The following is an 18,748-nucleotide window of genomic DNA, read 5'->3' on the forward strand; positions in this document are numbered from 1 at the left end:
TTGTTTATATAGCTATAAAATAAGAAAATAAAAATTGTTTAAATTTTTAGCACTGATCATTACCAATAAAATTAGAATACAAAAACACTCTAAGCTAGGTGGTCTACTTTAACATGACATTGGTAAACTTGTGATATACAGGTGGTCCAAAAGTCCGTTAACATTTGAATCGGTTGCCGCGTCTAGCAGCGGCGGCGCAGGGGGGTGGAGGGATTACGCATTGCAAGAGCGGCCAATGGGAATTTAGTACCATGGCGTCGTTTAGCGGTAGTCAACGTGCGTTTTGTGTACGCGAGTACTATCGAAACAACGATTCTGCAACCTTAGCTCAACGAAAGTTTTGCAATCATTACAAGATACGACACAAAAATCAAGCTCCATCAGGTGTGTTAATTAAAAAATGGGTGCTTAAGTTTGAGAAGACGGGTTTAACAATGGATTTACCTCGATCTGGCCGGCCTAAAACGTCGAGGGACCCCGAAAACGTGGAGCGAGTAAAATCGTCTGTTCGTAACCAACCTGGACTTTCAACTCGAAAGCGGTCTGCTGTCCTTAACGTGCCAAGATAATGATGTATCAAACCGCATTCTCAAGAAAGATTTAAGTCTTCATCCCTATAAAATCCAAAAGGTGCAGGAATTAAGGCCTCAGGACCATGCCACTAGGTTGCAGTTTGCGAACGAATAGAGCGATTCACCAGTTTTACAAACATTTTTTTCTCAACGAGGCACACTTCCACCTAAATGGGCATGTTAATAGACAAAATTGTCGTTATAGGAGTGACACTATGTCATGGTGATCAAAAACCCCTGCATTCCAGCCAACCAATCCAGTAACTCTTGACGAATTAAAGGATCGTATTCGCACAGAAATCCAAAACATCTAAACAGAAACATGTAAAGCTGTCATCGAAAATTTCCGCTCTAGATTGCAGCAATGCCAGAATAATGAAGGATTGCATATGGATTATATGATTTTTAAGAAATAAATTCCCCTTTTGTTTACTATCGAAAACAATAAACAATTTTGATCTACTGTAATTAGTTTTCTTTTAATCATCATTCCAATTATAAACGGACTTTTGGTCCATCCTGTACCTTCCACAGAAGCCACCTTCAAAGAAGCGCGTGCCTTAGAGGGCGGCAGCGCTCCTGTGATTCCTCTGGTGTTGCAAGAGAAGTTGGGCGGCGGTGATCACTTAATACCAGTGACCCGTACACTCGTTTGTCCTCCTTTTTCCATAAAAAAAGAATAGGAATAATTTATATTATGCACTAGTGTGCAATATTATTATGCACGTGTGTGTTATAGTTACGTTTATGGCCACAAGTATAACGACACGGTGTACGGCCACACGATGTAATAAGGCTCATTTTACGAGCAAGTGAGAGAGTCTAAGAGCGAGTTTCATTTCATTATAACTTAAAACTCAGAGCTTGCCGCCGCTACCGCAGCTCCGCTGTGATCAGGATTCATGCAAATAGATCGATCGATCGAATTGGTTTTAAATAAATAAAATCGTGAGTACCTGTATTTATATATAACTACTATGCTCACCTAAAATTATCCATAATTTTAATAATATTTTATGTAAATGTGACTCTATGGTATTAGACCAAATCAGATTATGTCAGTTTTTGACCTAATATTTTGGAACATGCCAGGATTCCATGGCTCATAGATTTTGATGTCGATACTTTCTTGTTTTTTAGATAGATAATATTTTGACAAGTTGACGTAATGATTTTGTAGTGGTTTTTATGTTACAACATCCATTTTTATATTATACAGTCGCACAAATTATTTTTGTTAACGTAGGTACCTGAAGAATTCAATTTGTGTGGAATGAAAATTTCAAGTCAATATGGGCGATGGTTTAAGAATTACTAAAGGTAAAAAGAAATGGTCTTTGACACTTGAAGCCTAGACTATTTTATACAAAATGATTTCTAAACATACTTTATAAAGAATATTAGCGAATTTGTATTTTTATCAATTTCACTAATCGTTTATTTAAATAAGGCAGTTGTACAACGACCATACGCGGTATTTTATTCAAGATATAATGTGTCTTGCATTATTTAATTACACCTACTCAAGTTGGTTTGAACGCGAAATCCAAGAACTCTAATTGAGGGATGTGTAGATTTAATAAAAAATTAGCAAAACATTATATACTATGGATTCTCGAGACATCGGCCAAGTAATTTTAGTTTTTAGGACACCAATTGTGACAAGCAATTGTATATCGTCTATATAATATTTAAACGAGCAATTGTTGTACTTAAATATATTTTAAGTATTTCAAGAATCGTTAACTCTGAAAAAATGTTGGGGTTGCAACGTTTCTGAACTAGAAGTTATTTAATATATGATATGTAACGCAAGATTCCATTCTTTAGGCCTCTCTTATTATTTAAAACCTTTTTTGACACGGCAACCTTCAATCGTAGGCTCAGCTCATATTATTATAAATTTAATGATTCTCTTTGATCGCTAATTCACAGACAAACGACATAGAAGCTCAAGTAGCCTTGCTGGATGTAATGTAGAAGGTACCCGATCTGAAAGAAAACTGGAAATAACAGGTATATATATAAAATAATAAGGCAAAGGGCATCCCAACCTTTCACATTTTCTGATCATCGATGCCATAAACAACTGTTTACATAAGGTAGTTTGCTATGAAACACTTTACGATACAATGATTTTGGTACACAGAAACCGATCACTTCTTACTATAACTAGGAAGGACAAAGACGTGAGTTTTTCATGTGAGATTTGTTATAGTTTAGAATTGTTGACAGCTAGATAGAAAAATAGCGTGTTGCAGAAAAAAAGAATAATATGTGCACGGACAACAAATATTTCAAACTTTTTGCTGGTTTCCAAAAAAATCCTCAATCTAGTGATGAATTCCAAAGCAGTGTAGAATTACAATCGCAAGCCATCCTCTTAAATAATCAGGGCCCTCAAAATTTGTTTATTCGGGCTTAAGGTATCTGTAGGGAATTAAATTATAGTCAACGAGGGTGAACGTTTTTGTGTTCATCAGAAGATGCTAAATCCCATTGCATCAGCCCAGTTAATTATCTAGCTACGGTCCCAAACGGAAACCAAAATACAATAATATTTGCACATTACTGCTTCATAGCAGGTAGGCCCTTGTTTTGCCCAGCTGGCATCCTATACAAAGAAGCCTTCCACTGGTATAAAATTATATTAACCCTTAAATGTCTACAGGGCCAATACCCGAAGTGGAAGATCAGTTCGCTTTCGCCGAAGCGCAGTGTGATGATCTAAAAGAAAAGTTAGATTTAGTCAAAAATCTTAGGCGACGACGAAAACTTAAGAAACGGAGGTAATCTATCATTTCTCAAGTTTATGGTGCTGAGTTATATCACGTTAAAGTACAAAATTTCACCCACATCCCGTTTATATGTCCCATACCACAACTACGCTGGAATGCTGTGCCGACTGCTGTATTCCCGAATCGATACGGATTGTTCGTAGAGGTGGAAGTTCCTCAAAGGCCGGCAATGCTTCTATTTTGATATTGCAGGTGTCCCGATGGGCGGCTGGTTTTTACTGGTCCGTTTGACACTGCAACAAAAATTACAAATGGGATTGAAATCTGAAAAGCTGAAGTTTTTAGTCTTTGTTGAAACCCCTTACTTAAAATGCAAATGCTACGCTACAAACTGCCTCATAAGAGAAAATAGTCACCAGAAAGTCCGTCAATGCTCTTGGGATTGCTTTGGCTTTGCAACAGACTTTGTGCGGTAAAACTTTTTTAGGGTTCCGCAACCAAAATTTAATTAACGGTAATCGTTTTACTGTCCGTCCGTTGGTTCGTCTGTCAGCGGATTGCATCACATCCGCAATAGCTAGAGGGCCGACATTTTTAAGCTTTAGTTCATGCAATTTTCAACAATAGACGAAATCATTCATGTGGAGATTTAGTGCTGAATTTACAATGGAAAACCCAAAACAACATATAATAATAACAGTAGCACACAATACCAAGCTTCTACTTCATTCTTTGTTAGTTACATTTCTAATTGACAAATTTATAATATTATATTTTTTATTAGGCAATATAGATTGTCTTCACATTTCTAGTAGTAATTTAACGTTGTGCTAAAGTATGACGAAGATTGGTGACCAGCCAGCGAACGTTGAAACAGCCGAGAATGTTGCTTTCATCAGTGTACGCACCCAGCCAAAGAAGAGTGAGTAACAAATACTTAAAACTTTTATTTGGACAACAATCACATGTAGATGAATAAAAAAAATAACAGCATTTTGGAAGTGAATATTTGTTTGTATGCGTTAGGCACTTAAATTTTGGGTAAATAATGAGACTGTTGACTCAGGGAGACTCGCCATTCCATATTATCAACCTCGCCTTAATGAAGTTGTGAAGTATGTTTTATAGAAATAAATGAAGGAACGAGATGAAGAAGAGATTAAGAGTCAGATGACCACCAGATGCTCATCTGACTCTTAACATTTTGAATTACTTCTGAAATTAATTATTTAAGAGTCATTAATGAAAGATTTGATTTTCACTTTGAAAATGGACTACAGAGTATTGATTACACATCATCTGAAACAAATTTGTTAAACCGCTGTAGGATTGATGGTTACAGAGATGTCGCAACAAGCGGCTAGATATCGACGTTTGGAGCCGCCAGCGAACCCCACCCGAGGATACCTGGATCCGGCCACTGTTGAGCAGCACCAGATGCTCGGGAGAGTTCGCGGATACAATCAGTCATTTCATCGACCGATGAAAGAGCAAGTATGTTTTGCAAGCCATCTCTATTAAATCGTAAAATTGCAGCCAACATTCGAGAAACATGTAGCATCATCACATTGAAGCATGGCATACCATAACCTCGCATTTTTCTATAGACTTATTACCATTTGCTAGAATCATCTGCTGGCTGAAGTTTTTGCTTACCATCGATAAAATATCGTTGCTGGCCTTTTAAGTGAAAGGTATGCGCTTTTTTGAAGGCATCTCGTCATGGACATACGCCACGTATCTGCATGAGAGATAGGTAGACTGAAAGCTCAGTCGATAACTCCCCTGTAATAAATTCAGTAGAAGGCATATAACTAACCGATATCTATACGCAACACCATGCGATCAGAGAGTACTGAATTCCCTGACAGTTCTTCTTTGCGCGCCATCAAATGAGGCGATTCTTCTAAGTTATGTTTTAACCGTTATGTTTCAGGGAAAATCTGCAAACATGCGGTCGGAACGAAGCCATGCGGAGGGGGATGGTATGTATAATTTTGATGTTTGTTCGTAAAGCTGAGGTTCTATTGCATAATATGTCGCGCTAGGATTTGCTACAGCGTATGTCGGGTTTGTGGTGTGGCTTGTACGCCCACAATTCCCATATGGACATTTCGCGATGTATCTATAACATACACCTTTCAGTTACCAGTAGTGATTGGCTTATCTGACCAATTACGAAATTTGAATGTTAATTTATTGGACCAATGGACATTCAAAGTGCCATAACCTCACCTCCGTGGGAACTAATATGAATAAATGATAAATAAGAATAGCGATGAGCCAATCTGAAGTGCTAGTTCGTAATGAACACAATAAAATCTGTATGGTTTAATAACTTGAATGAACTCCATCATATGTGCTGTGACAGGCGACTTTCGATGGACAGAATATGCGACCACATACCGGTTTTCTCGATTATTTGGTATGTTTGGGCGCTGGACTATCAAAAACCAGTTAGTTCATCTTTTGATATGTTAATTAATTACGCCGGTATATTGGTAAACAGAGCGATCCCGAGTAGATGAGAAAGGAGCACAGACTGAAAACTCTGCCGTTCTTCCTGGACCTGTAGCTTAATTTATATTGTATATGTACATCTACACTTACCTGACAATCCTACCTATTCTAATCCTTCTAATCCTACTTTAATCCATACATGACCAAACAATATCAATTTTAACTAAACTCAACCTCAAATAAATAATACGATACAAAAATAATTTCACAAAGGTGCAGCTTTCCAGAAACTTATACGTATAACAATAGTGGGGAATACATTATCTTTGTTTGTCTAACTATGGCGGTGCAAGAAGGAGCCTGGCCAGCTCTGCGATACCATTAAACTATTAGCTCCATCATCGGTCTCATTTTCACAGCCGAAAGACCTTCACTGCTGGACAAAGGCCTCCCATTATCATCTCCACTACGAGCGATCCTGCAATGCCCTCATCCAACCTATTACGGCAATCTTGCCCAGAATATCGGTCCGGTACCAATAATGCGTATAACCCTATTATTAACTTATTTAACAAAATACAATCCATGCCAGTAAGTGACGACGTACCAGACAATGTCCTATCTCGATATTAATACGCGTCGAAAAGTACTTGTGCACTTTAATATGTATTAGCTTCACCGTAGATCTTGAAGGTTGACTTGAAGTAGAATTTTGCAATTATAATTTTTATTCCTCTCTTTCGTCGTACGAAATCAATACGAGTAATTTTTAATTGTTATACACAGCTATATATCGAAGTAGCAACGTAGCTGATGAAGCCGGTTCTCAGGAAGTGGCGTGCGGTGGTGACATCGAGGATGAATACTCTGACAACGAGCGCTTCACAGACTTGCGTCCGGGGTAAATAAATATAGACTACGCAAGGGCTGTGCATGTAGAGGGCAAAACATCTATTGTCTCTGATTCATATAATTACATATTTGCCCCTTTTGTAAACAACAAATATATTGTTTTTCCTAATATAAAAAAAAAATTAATGATTTTTCCGAGTCATGGATGTTTATAAGTATATAGATAGTTATGTATGTTTAAGTTTAATATTAAATAATATATCGTTCTCTTGTGACCATAGTACAGGCTATGCCTAGTTTGGGGCAAGATAATTTGTGTAAGAGTGTGTCACTAATATTTATTAATTATATTATTTAAATAACTCAATAGATGTATATTTATAAAACAATATGATGAGATTAAATGGGATGAAAATCAGCAGTATTTCTTTCACATTGTTTGTTAACACACGCTTTCTGACTAAACATTCAAAATGAAACAATGTTTCTCTAAAGTACCTAATATATAAATCAACTATTAATATCAATTAATGGTTTCCAGATCAATAGTAATAAATAAGAAAAGAGCTGCTGAAAAGAAACCAACCCCAACAATTACAAGAAAAAAGGGAATCAATCTTGCAAAGGAAGGTTTGTTTTATTATATAGTTATGAAATGGTCACATACACCATAGATTGTTAGAGTATATAGAATACAATTTGTAGATTGCCTGATGGTAAAAGAAATTCCTGAATGACAAAGATTATGTTTGAATCTAGCTGTAAAAAACCGCGGGAAGGGAAAAGCGTACAAAATTGTGGGAATCAACAGGTAATATTAAGCTGGCGGTGTCTTTTATTTTATTTTACTTTACAAACCAATATAAACTAATATTCAAATATCAACAATGAGACTTAAAATTAAAAGATACAGCAAGAGCAAAAATATCAATAACTGGCATGTACAAAAGATTTACAGACATACAATTTAAAGTAGTGTAACAAAAATAATAGTAATTTCTACAAATTAGCGATTGATGCAGGAGTGATATGCTAGGTTAGTACGGCTACGATTGTATAAATATGTTGTTGATACAAACTGTGCGCTCAGGGATTTTACAATTGAAATTTATTTTTGGTAATAAGTATCCGTTTAATTATTATTTTATGAAGTAGCATGTGTCAAGTAGCACACGACGCAAGCATAGAGGATCAAGTTTAAAATATTTAAGTTTATCTTCATAAGAGGAATTGACAAGTTTTCTAAGTTAAATAAAAGTCTTCGCAGGAATTGTCTTTGGCCAGACTCCATGTCTAATAATATATCAATGTTCAACTAAATCGCGTAATTCTTCTGACGTTACAAGAAAGCTGCGGTCAGTGCTAAAAGTAAAATAAAGCTGCTTGTGTTGTTGATTACAGAATGTGAAAATATGTGTACTTTTACTTATTTTATTCATTTTTAGCTTCAGAAATTTCGATATAGAGGTTCAAAATATACAGGAAATTAAAAAAAACGCTTTTCGTTACGGCTCAAAGCTTGATCATTCTCTTGTTAAAATAATGCCGGTTAAAATAATCCACATAATACATCTGACAGCAGAACAAATCTAACGATTTTTTTCGCTAGGTTTGTTCGCCGTTATTTGTATGTTGACAAGGCATGGCAAGGGATGGTTGATTCCAACCATCTTCAAGTATATACTATCTTGAGACCCCACTCTGGGTATAGGCCTCCTCCAGCTTACTCCATGTATTCCTCTTCTGTGCTGTACTTTACCTCTCTATTTTTCCCGCTGTTATTATAAATAACGCATAATATACTTTTTACTTTAATAGTAACATAGTTACCGTTCACAGGAAACGATCCACGAGGGAGGCAAGATCCCGCCCGACATACGCCGTCGCCAGTGAACCGCCGGTCTAGCGGTAAACAGCAGAACGTTGGTAAATACCTTGTATCTATTAGCCCAGCTCCACACTCCTACAAATACGACTCGTACAGAACTTTGCGTGATTAGCAGCGAGCGAAGGCTTCAAGAGTGCTAATCATCTCACATTTTTAAATAACTCGATTGCTAGCTGCGAGCATTGATTCGTCCTGAATTCGTCCTGAATTAAGCATTGGAAACGAGACACAAGAAGAATATATGGAATCACGAGTGACCAATAATTGCGGGTTGATGGGGGGACTCACAAAGTGACCTCTACCGTTTTTGCATCAAATACATACATTTCGGATCACCCATTGAACATGTTTTTTTTATCAGGGAACAGTTTTTCTGATAGTATATGAATGGAGATCAATAATTTTAAAAATTTAGAGTTACTTTTCGTTATTTATTTAAGGTGAGCGTTTACCGTTTGCTAAAAATGCCTAAGTCGTATATTATGTATCTTGCACATGATTCTACAAAACGATTGCCCGAATTCGATCATTCTGTCTCATGTTCATTTCGCTCACATCCCGCATAAAACTCTCCAGGGAAGCGGATAGTTTGCGTTCGGTTCTACCGACCGTTCATAATTCTCAAAAAATCGTTGTCAAGCTTGCAGTATTTATTTATCGCTAAACGCAGCTATAGAAGTCCCTTCACCAGATGAGAAAACACCAATTGACAAATATTCCTCTACAAGAAGAAGTTTTTATTGGCTGAAACCTCAGTATCCACATCACCCCCCAGTAAGAATGATGAATGACATTGATGTACCGACGGTTCAAGTGTCGTTCATCTTTCATTCAGGCTGTAGGTTTATAAAATTGGGAAAGGTTAGTTTACCCGGCCAACGCTCTATTTCGCTGGAAAATAAGTAAGTTGTACTGTAGATAAAAAATGCTAGACCTAAATGTATTATATTCTCAATAGGTGCGGCCTGCGCTCAACCAGAAGAACGACCAATATTGGAGTTGTTTAATAAGAATCGAGCAAGTCCCCAACCTGACACGAAACAGCGGAAGTCGCAACAGAGGATATCGTCGCCCAATCTCCGAGACAATAATGACATCCAACTCGGTATTCAATCTATTAATATTAATTACATTGATGTCCCGGTCTGGAGGTTTTTGGATATCGAATATGAATTCATTCATACCTACCATTTACAATTTATATCCAAACTATGTGTTAGCTTTAGAAAAATGTAGTCAACAAAACTCCAAATATCTATCGACGTTCAATCTGTAAAATCGTTGACTGTAAAGTCGTTGGTGTAGAATTAAGCAATATGACTTATTATTCGCAGGAAAGTGCAATTCCACTCGGTTGTATTGAGATCGTCGTGAACAATGTACTATTATAATTATAGGGCGCGAGATGTGGTTGGACGACGACAAAACTGGTCCGCTGGAAGATGTCACGTCAACTGAAGTGAAAAAAGAAAAGGTTTTGTTGAAATCTTATCTTTATTTAGTATGACATTATTTTTATTATGATATAATCTATTATGGTTCTGAGAAACATTTCTAGCACACGGCTCCTCCGTTTGGGGGAAGTTTCCCAATGTTACGATAACAGTTCTATTATGGCTGATGAAAATATTGGTATGAAAAGCTTTGACTTAGCCATCTATGTATATCTTTGAACTAAATAAAATTTATGAATATTTTCGCAAAATAACTGGAAGTAGGTAGAAATAAGTAAACGGACCCCTAATAATATATTTCACAATCGTTGTCTGTTTTTCGGTTTATTATTATTTATTTATACTATTAATCATTTACAGAAAGAATCTTAAAAGCTAACATAGTCCCGCAAAACTGTTTAGACAGTTTGTCTGCACGATCAAGTCTCTTGTAATACATTAGTGCTTATTAGAACATTGATTTTATACAAGTGTAATTAACAAATATTGATAAAAAATATAATAAAGAATCTAATTTTAATTTTAAGGCAGTGTTGACAATAAATATTTCTTAAGTTTAGTTTTAAATTGTTGTTTGTATGTTTATATGACATTATAATCAAACTGCTGATAAATATTATGATTTTTGAAGCGATGCTTTTATACGGACTGTTCTAGTATCGAATAAATACTTATTTTATCATCGTAATTTAGGTCAGTGAGCTACGCCCGATCGGCAATTATAACTGGGTAAGTATTTCTATAAAAGTCACCGACATAGCCCAAATGATTACAAAACTGAAGTGGCAGTGGGCAGGGTACATAATTCAACGGACAGATGGCCGGTGTGGCAGAAAAGTAATCGAATGGCAATTACCTAACGGAAGATGCAGTGTCGGTTGGCCCCACACAAGATGGACCGACAATCGCCGCTCGTCGTGGAAATCTTTGGGGGAGGTTTTGTCCAGCAGTGGACGTATTCCGGGTGATGATGATGATGATGATGATGTAAAAGTTTCCTGTGATTACGTAAACAGTTAGAGCGTCGACAAGCGCGGCGTCTGAAGTACCGCAGCCGGCACTACGAGCTCCCGACAGTCGCGTCGCAGATGAAGCAAGCCGGCGTCAAGTGTTACTACACAGGCGGACCACACACCAGCATCCCTTTCATCGTTAGCAAGAGCACTGCCCCCTCGCATAACATAGGACTCAATATACAACAGGTTTATTATTTGATTAACCAATAGGCTATTCTTTTTTTTTATCGAATAGGAGGACAAACGAGCGTACAGGTCACCTGTTGTTAAGTGATCATCGCCGCCCACAATCTCTTGCAACACCAGAGGAATCACAGGAGTGTTGCCGGCCTTTAAGGAAGGTGTACGCGCTTTTTTTGAAGGTACCCATGTCGTATCGTCCCAGAAATACCGCACAAGGAAGACCGCCACACATCCAGATGGTGGGGATGATATCCTAACTTGGTGCATGTCGTGCGAAGGTGGAATTCGGCGGCAGGAATCAGGTAAATAGCTCTTCGGAACACTCCCCGTCATAAATGCGGTAGAAGACACATATTCTTCAATTTTATTAAATATATTCGAAAATGCCAACTGGTGTTTTTATTTTCTTAAATTAGTTCCAATTTATGTGCTAAGAAAAGTTGTTTTCAGTTTGAACGATAAATAGTCGCGCCAAAGAGGGAGCCGCCATGTTAGTGAAGTCATAATAACATAAACAAAGAAATGTGTAGTGGAATAAAAATAAATACGACCTTTAATAGGCCGTATCGCTGGTTTGTTGCTAAAAACAAAAATATTAACATAATAAAAACGTTTGCGGCTATCAGAATTGCTCAGCCTGTATAATGTTCTTTATTCGCAGGTGCTGAACGGACTTAAAATTCAACAACCTCTATCTGGCATTCCACTGACGATAGCACATCACATGGGTATGAAATCTTAATGTATATATATAAGTTCGTTAGTCTCGCTAAAACTCGAGAACGGCTGGACCGATTTGGCTAATTTTGGTCTTGAATTATTTGTGGAAGTCCAGAGAAGGTTTAAAAGGTGAATAAATAGGAAAATTCTGCTAAATTAAATAAAAACAACAAATTTGTTTTTCCTTTGATGTGTCCATACATAATTTCTTTTGACAGTTGACAGTTCTGCTGTGAAACAATTTCATTACGACAGCAGGGTGCATATTTTATGAAGTAATTTTTGATGTTATGATATATTTATGACATTCATATAAAAACATTATTTTATTTATTATATACAGAACAACTTCTGTTGGGTCAGCTAGTAATATATAAATTACGTGACACGTTGTTTGTCCGCGATGGACTCCTAATGAACGGATTTAAATGGGGATTACTGCATGGAGTGCAGTTTACTCCAACTTGAGAGATAGGATACTTTTTATTTTGATTTGGGACCCATAATTGTTTTATTTTCAATATTTGTTTTGTAAAGACATATTTTCTATGAGAGAATTAAGCGATGCACGGTTTGACAGTTCCACTGTGAAACAATTTCTTGATGTTTTGAAATATTATTGGCAAATTCGTATAAAACATTATTTTTTTTATTATCTACAGAATAAAGTCTGTCGGGTCAGCTAGTTTACTGTAAAAAATTAAGTTCCGGAATGTATAACTAATGCAATCTTATATATAAACTTGTGTCCCGGTGTTTGTTACCAAACTCCTCCGAAACGGCTAAATCAATTTGTTTTAAAATCTGTCTGTATATCGGGTAGGTCTGAGAATCGGCCATCATCTATTTTTAGTATCCCTAAATATATTTCTTTATTTTTTTTTGACAATTTTTTTTATAATTTTGTTTTATTATGATTTATTATGTATATATATGTTTTGAACTTGGTTACATAATTTTATTGTGTTATCGTAAAATGTAAGGCATATTATTAGCACATTGAATATAGTACAGAAATAATTGATAATTACCTATAAATTTTCTACTCCTAAATATAGGCTGTTGTGGTTGTGTTAGATTTATTCAAGTGATTTTAAGTATTAAACATTATTTTTTGTCTATAATTTATTTATATATAAATCAATAAATTGAATACGGGTGATGAAATAAATAAGTTATGTATTAAAATTTTAAAATATGTAATAAGGTCGGGGAAAAGCCTTTTCGCATAATAATAGTATATTGTGAAAGCCTGTAAAAAGCCTCTTTTGCTGTTTGGTTGGCTATGTGGCTAGTTTTGATGACATTAACAAGGTTGCATTACAAAAACTTACAAGAATTAGTAAAATGTTCGTTCGTTTCCAGTTATTTTTCATTTCTTTTTCTCTCCGTTAAACATTAGTGAATCTTACACCTCGATACATTTTAATATTTTATTATAATAAAGGAAAAAATGCAATACAAGCCGCAAAAAAAATATTTTTTGCTGTTTATGCCTTATGCTAGAACGGGCAGCTGCAGGCTCAAATTGAGTAAATATTCGGAATTTTGATGTTAAAGATGCACCTCGCTCTGGGCGCCCTGTTATGGATAGAATGGACGCAATTTTTGAAAAATTGGAGTTAGAACGGCTTATACCATAAAACAGGTTTTACCTCCTTTGAAAAAAAAGATAGGTACACAAAAAGGCTCAATATTTGGGTGCCACACTGCTGAAAGAAACCTAATGAACCGTGAATTAATTTGCGATTCTTTATTGAGGCGTAATGAAACCAAACCGTTTTTGATGTGATTAATAACTGGTAATAAAAAGTGAATCACGTACTACAGGAACATCTGAAAAGGGTCGCAGTCAAAGAACGGTCAGAGAGGTCACAGACTGGTATAACTCGCAATAAGATAATGTTTGTGCGATTGGAAGATCCATGAATTCGGATCTCTACTGCCAACAACTGATACGATTATAAGAAAGGAGTTGGGAAAAAGTAATAGAATGGGTGTGTTCTTTCATCACAATAACGCTAGGCCGCTAACACCTCTTAAGGCACTCGACAAGATTTGGGTGGGGGATGTTAATCCATCCGCCCTATAGCTCTGACCTAGAATATCACATTTTTACCTATTTTGGAATCTACAGAGTTATATAGGCATTGTCAGGTTAAAATCAAGAGAGCAGTGACAAAATTATTTTTTCGCGTTTTTTGGTCACTAGTCCTAAAATTTCTATAACAACAGGGTTATATATAAACGAACTGTAATTAAATGTATATAAAATTAAAAGTAAACTAAAGGTTTAAAAAAAATCTTATTTTTTTTTTCATATAAATTACGAAGAAATTTTATTCCCACTCAAATTTATTGTGATTCAATAACAACACAACGTTTTTAAAATAATTAAATTTAATAATTAAATAAAATAAAAATATAAAAATAAAATAATTAAATATAAATTTAAATTTTTTATTGTTTACAGGCCTGGGCCACGTTCCGATGTACGGAACAAAATGCGTAAGTAATTGATTGTAGGCTTTTATTTTAAACTAGTGCCATTGCTGGCACGTTCTAGTGAACAAACCTCAATTTCAATATAACTTTAACATTTCCCGGAATGTTTGAACCAGAATAGCTTTTGATCCCAAACACCTAGAAACCCAAACTATTTTTAGCTTTTCTCATTTAACGTGTTTTTGTACTGTGTTTGTTGTTTTGTAGTTGCTCAGGAGGAGGTTGTTCTCACTAACAATCCGATTCGGGCACTAAGCAACAAATTCGGCCAATCAACGCTAGAAAACGCAGTACAAAAATTCCTATATTTTACGCTCCCTAAGTCCAGTCCATACGGAATATTAACAAAAATAGTAACAATTTAAATTGATTATCAGAGTCAACTGAACCCTGACATGCGCGAGATGAACGCCATCAAGGTAGGGCACCGATTGCTGCGGCTGCCGTCATACAAGTACATATCGTACAACCGACTGCTCAACCTGTATAGAGAGGGCAACGGAATGGTGCCAAGATTCCTGCGGGCAATCAGCAGACCCCACTATTTCTACACGTCCATGTACAAGTGAGTTTTACTTTAATCTCTACTTTAATTTATTCGCTCTAACTCATTGATCTCACTCAGCAGAGTTCAGTCCCGTGGTCACTTGGAAGTGTAGACCAAAATGGCCTATAAAAAGCTTGGTGTATTCAGTATGGCGAGACAGTACATAGCATATCGGTTGCAAATTTATCCTTACATGTAGTACTTTTGTTACTTCTGGGTGGGCGCTCGTCAGTACTACCTTCGTCCATCCGACCGCATACAACGACGAGCAGCTCGAATCATCAACGATCAAGTCATCTTCAGTCGGCTTGATTCTTTAGCGTTGTGGATTCTCTCTGCATCTTCTACCGCATATTTCACAGGGAGTGCTGAGGTTGACACTAGCAGTAGAATAGTAGAATAAGTTTAAGTGTATTATCCTGACACATCCCATCCTTCTTCCACAAGCATCAAACTCTTATTTTAGTTACTCTTTACCTGTCCTTTTCGTAATACACTCCCATTTATATTCTATTTGTACCTTTATACAAGTATGCAAAATATTTTCAAGTGAAAATTTCCTCGCTTAAGCAGTCTTGCGAGAAATCGTGACGACATCGACAACGCAACGTCAAAAGGCCTTGGCGGCTGCCAAGAAGCCAAGCAGAGCTTAGCGGAGTACGCCAGTCTCTACAAGGAGTACGAGAAATTGGAGAAGTGCCTCCGTGAGAACTATGATCCGGATCTCGAGCGTCGGAAGGAAGAGCTGGAACGACAGCTTATGGCGAGGGAAGACTACATACGAAAGGTAAGGTTATATTAGAACGTAATGTTGATAAAACTTAATGAATCTGAATGTTGATAAAGAAGAATGAGATTCATTTTTATTATGCTTATATCCCACCGTATTGGAAATAATTGCGCGGTGCGATAATGGGGAGAAAAAAGAGTAAGGTCGTCCCAGCCCATAAGTGTCGTAAGTGGCTACTAAAGTATTTTTGACGTGGGAGAGCCAAGAATTGGCTGGACCCAACTGGATTAGTGACATGATGGCACAGAAAACCGGAACCATATCAGCTATTCGCCGCTTGTTTATTTAAAGGTAGGATCGAGAAACAAAAGGGACTTTTTTAATTGATCCCAGGAGGATATATGTATCCCATCCAGTGTTCTCGGTTGCGCTACCCGTTGTTTTCTGGCTAGTGGCAGCAACCCCTATCGCCGCAGCATAAAAAGGAAGTACTAATACGATAAAAATATTTCCTTATTATGAAGTTTGTGTTGGAATAAATTATACGACTTATGCTGACTATAAATGGTGGTGGGCGCAGTCTGCTGTGTTGCGTTAGAAAATAGATCACTGAGTCGCACTTTAGTTTATTACTTTTCTATTATTACTTACTTAGTTTTATGGGTAAAAGTTTTTCATATCTCGTCACTATTTCTCATAAAAAGAAATAACTTAACAGATATATTTGACCTGAAGAACTGTGTAATACGAAACGTACTGTACTAATTATTACAATGGATAGAATAAGTATTTAATTGTAAAGTACATGTTGAATGTGTTTTGGTCGAAGGTGGTGCAAGATTATAGGAATTCTGCCGAAGACGAGACACCACTGCGAGCCTCCGCTTCAAATGCCGAAGACGTGTATCGCCAGTCAACATTCAAATTAAACCACGACGACCGATAAATGCCGAAGCTAACGAAATATTCTAAATTATACGTCAAGTTTTAAAATTTTGTTAAATAAAGTTAATTAGATTAATTTTATACATATTTTATTCATAAATTGGCACATGTAAGTACTATTTATTTTGTATAAATCGTATGCAACGTAAATCTAAAATATTGTTTTAATCAATATTTATATTATGATGGATTTTCAGTATAAGCTGTAGTCATTGGACGATAACGGTGGTTTGAAATTGTTGGAATTATAATTAACAGCAAATTAAGAATATACATTACTTTCTGTAGAATGTGTAACTCATTTCTTTACTTGTTTTTCTATTATGTTTCAGGCAAAATATATTTAGATTTCGATCTAGGTTATGCTTGGAAAATAATGATGAGAGTTCTATTTATTTTTCTAAATGTTTGTTTCTCTCTTTCAAGCATCGCTTTATTGTTAAGAGTAAAAAATTGTTACGTCGCCAGTTTTTCGTCGTAAATATTGTGTTATTCACCTTTGTACTTGAAATTTTATTAATAAAGAATTTTGTGTATTGTCCGATATTTTATTGAATTGTTTTTTTCTCTGTAACAAGGGGTTTAAATAGATCCGTCGATGTAGTTTTGTAGTACACTAATCAACATTATCTGATGTCAATGAGTTTTACAACCATAGTTTTAGAATGTAATAGCGTAGACGACGACCTTACAGCTAGATATTCGTAATCATTTTGATGGTTTAATGCAAAGAGTATAATAATACATAGGGAATGTTTGCTTTACTTAAGAACATGTGTGTCTCAGCTCTCTGATCAGACAGTGCCTCAAATTGGCGCGTAACTTAACATAACAAACATACCTGTTTGCGAACAGCAGCCTTTTTAACTAAACCTATCATCGGTGGGCGTGATGATTCGCCTTTGTTTTTATTTTTAAGTTAACTGTCTATTTTGACAGTGATATAACTGTATTTGTTTCTGGAAAAGTATAAGTTCCTTTTAAATAAAACCACCCAAGAAAAAATGTTGGCCCCTATTACATCATTTCTAGTTTTCCAACTTGAGATGTTTAATAATGGTCGTACAACACTAGATATTTCGACAGAAGTCAAATCTATGGACTGTTTTACCGATGCACTGTAGTACAAAACTATTTATTTTAGTTCTAGTACACAACTGGCAAGGACCAACACCCAACGGCGGGATTTTTTTTTCTTCCTTTGGCACTGCTCAGTGTGCTTATATAGCGAAAACGGCGGGATTATTACTCACGACAGGCAAAAGTCACTTATTTGCACAGTAGCTGCTGTCAAAAACCAAATTCGTAGATCGTATCCACACCATATCAGCTACTTAGATATAATTGCCATGCCACCTTCACCTTTTGTGCGTTTCTGGTGTATTTTTGTTTACAGGTTATTTATAAATTTATTAGTCGGAAAATTAAATGTTTTTATTTGTCTCAGATAGTTTTTTTTTTATTAAATCTAGTAATATTTTAAAGACGTGTATTAGGTATTTGAATTGTTCATAGTTTTGAAGAAATAGCAGCAGATAGATTATGTTATTCTGAAGCAGAGCTTTAGCCGCAACCTCTTAGTAAAATTGTTAACTCTAACTGACATTTGTAAGACAGCTTTTAGGAACTTATGGTTCATATTGCGTAAACCTTGTATTTTAAAAAAAATATTAATTAGTATATATTTTAACAAGTCATCTGCAAAGGCAACAAGTTCTGTATCGAGTGGAAGATCCTGTTTTAATAGCCCATCGTACATAATGTTCGAAAAGAGCGAACCCAACACAGAGCCTTGGGGGACGCCTCTTGTGATCTAATATTGGAATAGGCCAGACTCGTTCTCATATTCATGGACCCTGTTTGAGAAATGGCTGGCCTGATAGATTCTTTGTAAATACATCGGATATTCAATTTAATTATTTTGAAATTCGGAGTTCGATCTATTAAAACTCAAAGATTCTTGAAAATCGATTCATTCATTTAAAAGTTATTGCCGTTTGAAAATTCAAAAAATAGTTGGTATTTCTGTAAAAGCGAGCGTAAATAAGTTGTAGTTTAAAAGTGATCGCCGCGGCCTGCACTCTCTTCCAATACCAGAAAAAAAACACGAGCCACGTTGGCCTTTAACGTACAAGCTT

At 36.0% G+C, this 18,748-nt stretch overlaps 1 protein-coding gene across 4 annotated transcripts; it reads left to right on the plus strand.

The window, feature by feature from the left end:
• Window positions 1-1,706: 1,706 nt before the first annotated feature.
• On the plus strand, window positions 1,707-17,159 carry LOC126978761 (uncharacterized). Of its 4 annotated transcripts, none has more exons than XM_050827810.1 (17): window positions 1,709-1,892; window positions 2,508-2,588; window positions 3,244-3,361; window positions 4,147-4,232; window positions 4,638-4,804; window positions 5,247-5,295; window positions 6,557-6,671; window positions 7,164-7,252; window positions 8,462-8,548; window positions 9,469-9,615; window positions 9,908-9,984; window positions 10,981-11,166; window positions 11,825-11,891; window positions 14,357-14,391; window positions 14,766-14,953; window positions 15,506-15,722; window positions 16,495-17,159. In XM_050827810.1, exons 1-17 carry the CDS (start codon window positions 1,865-1,867, stop codon window positions 16,609-16,611), a joined length of 1,854 nt encoding a protein of 617 aa, XP_050683767.1. In that variant the 5' UTR covers window positions 1,709-1,864; the 3' UTR covers window positions 16,612-17,159. The 4 variants fall into 4 exon arrangements, with proteins under 4 accessions (XP_050683770.1, XP_050683767.1, XP_050683768.1 ...); XM_050827811.1 differs by having other exon boundaries at window positions 1,710-1,892; window positions 15,509-15,722; XM_050827812.1 differs by having other exon boundaries at window positions 1,710-1,892; window positions 4,653-4,804.
• The last annotated feature ends 1,589 nt before the right edge of the window (window positions 17,160-18,748 follow it).

This window comes from Leptidea sinapis, chromosome Z (assembly GCF_905404315.1).
Source record: "Leptidea sinapis chromosome Z, ilLepSina1.1, whole genome shotgun sequence".
Lineage (NCBI taxonomy): Eukaryota > Metazoa > Arthropoda > Insecta > Lepidoptera > Pieridae > Leptidea > Leptidea sinapis.

What these genes read in the sequence shown, in the direction of transcription:
- LOC126978761 (XM_050827810.1), top strand. Translation starts at nt 1,865, where the DNA reads ATGGGCGATGGTTTAAGAATTACTAAAG. An exon ending in GACGATAGCACATCACATGG is followed by an intron (nt 11,892 to 14,356) that starts GTATGAAATCTT and finishes TATTGTTTACAG; the next exon opens with GCCTGGGCCACGTTCCGATG. An exon ending in TTCTACACGTCCATGTACAA is followed by an intron (nt 14,954 to 15,505) that starts GTGAGTTTTACT and finishes TCCTCGCTTAAG; the next exon opens with CAGTCTTGCGAGAAATCGTG.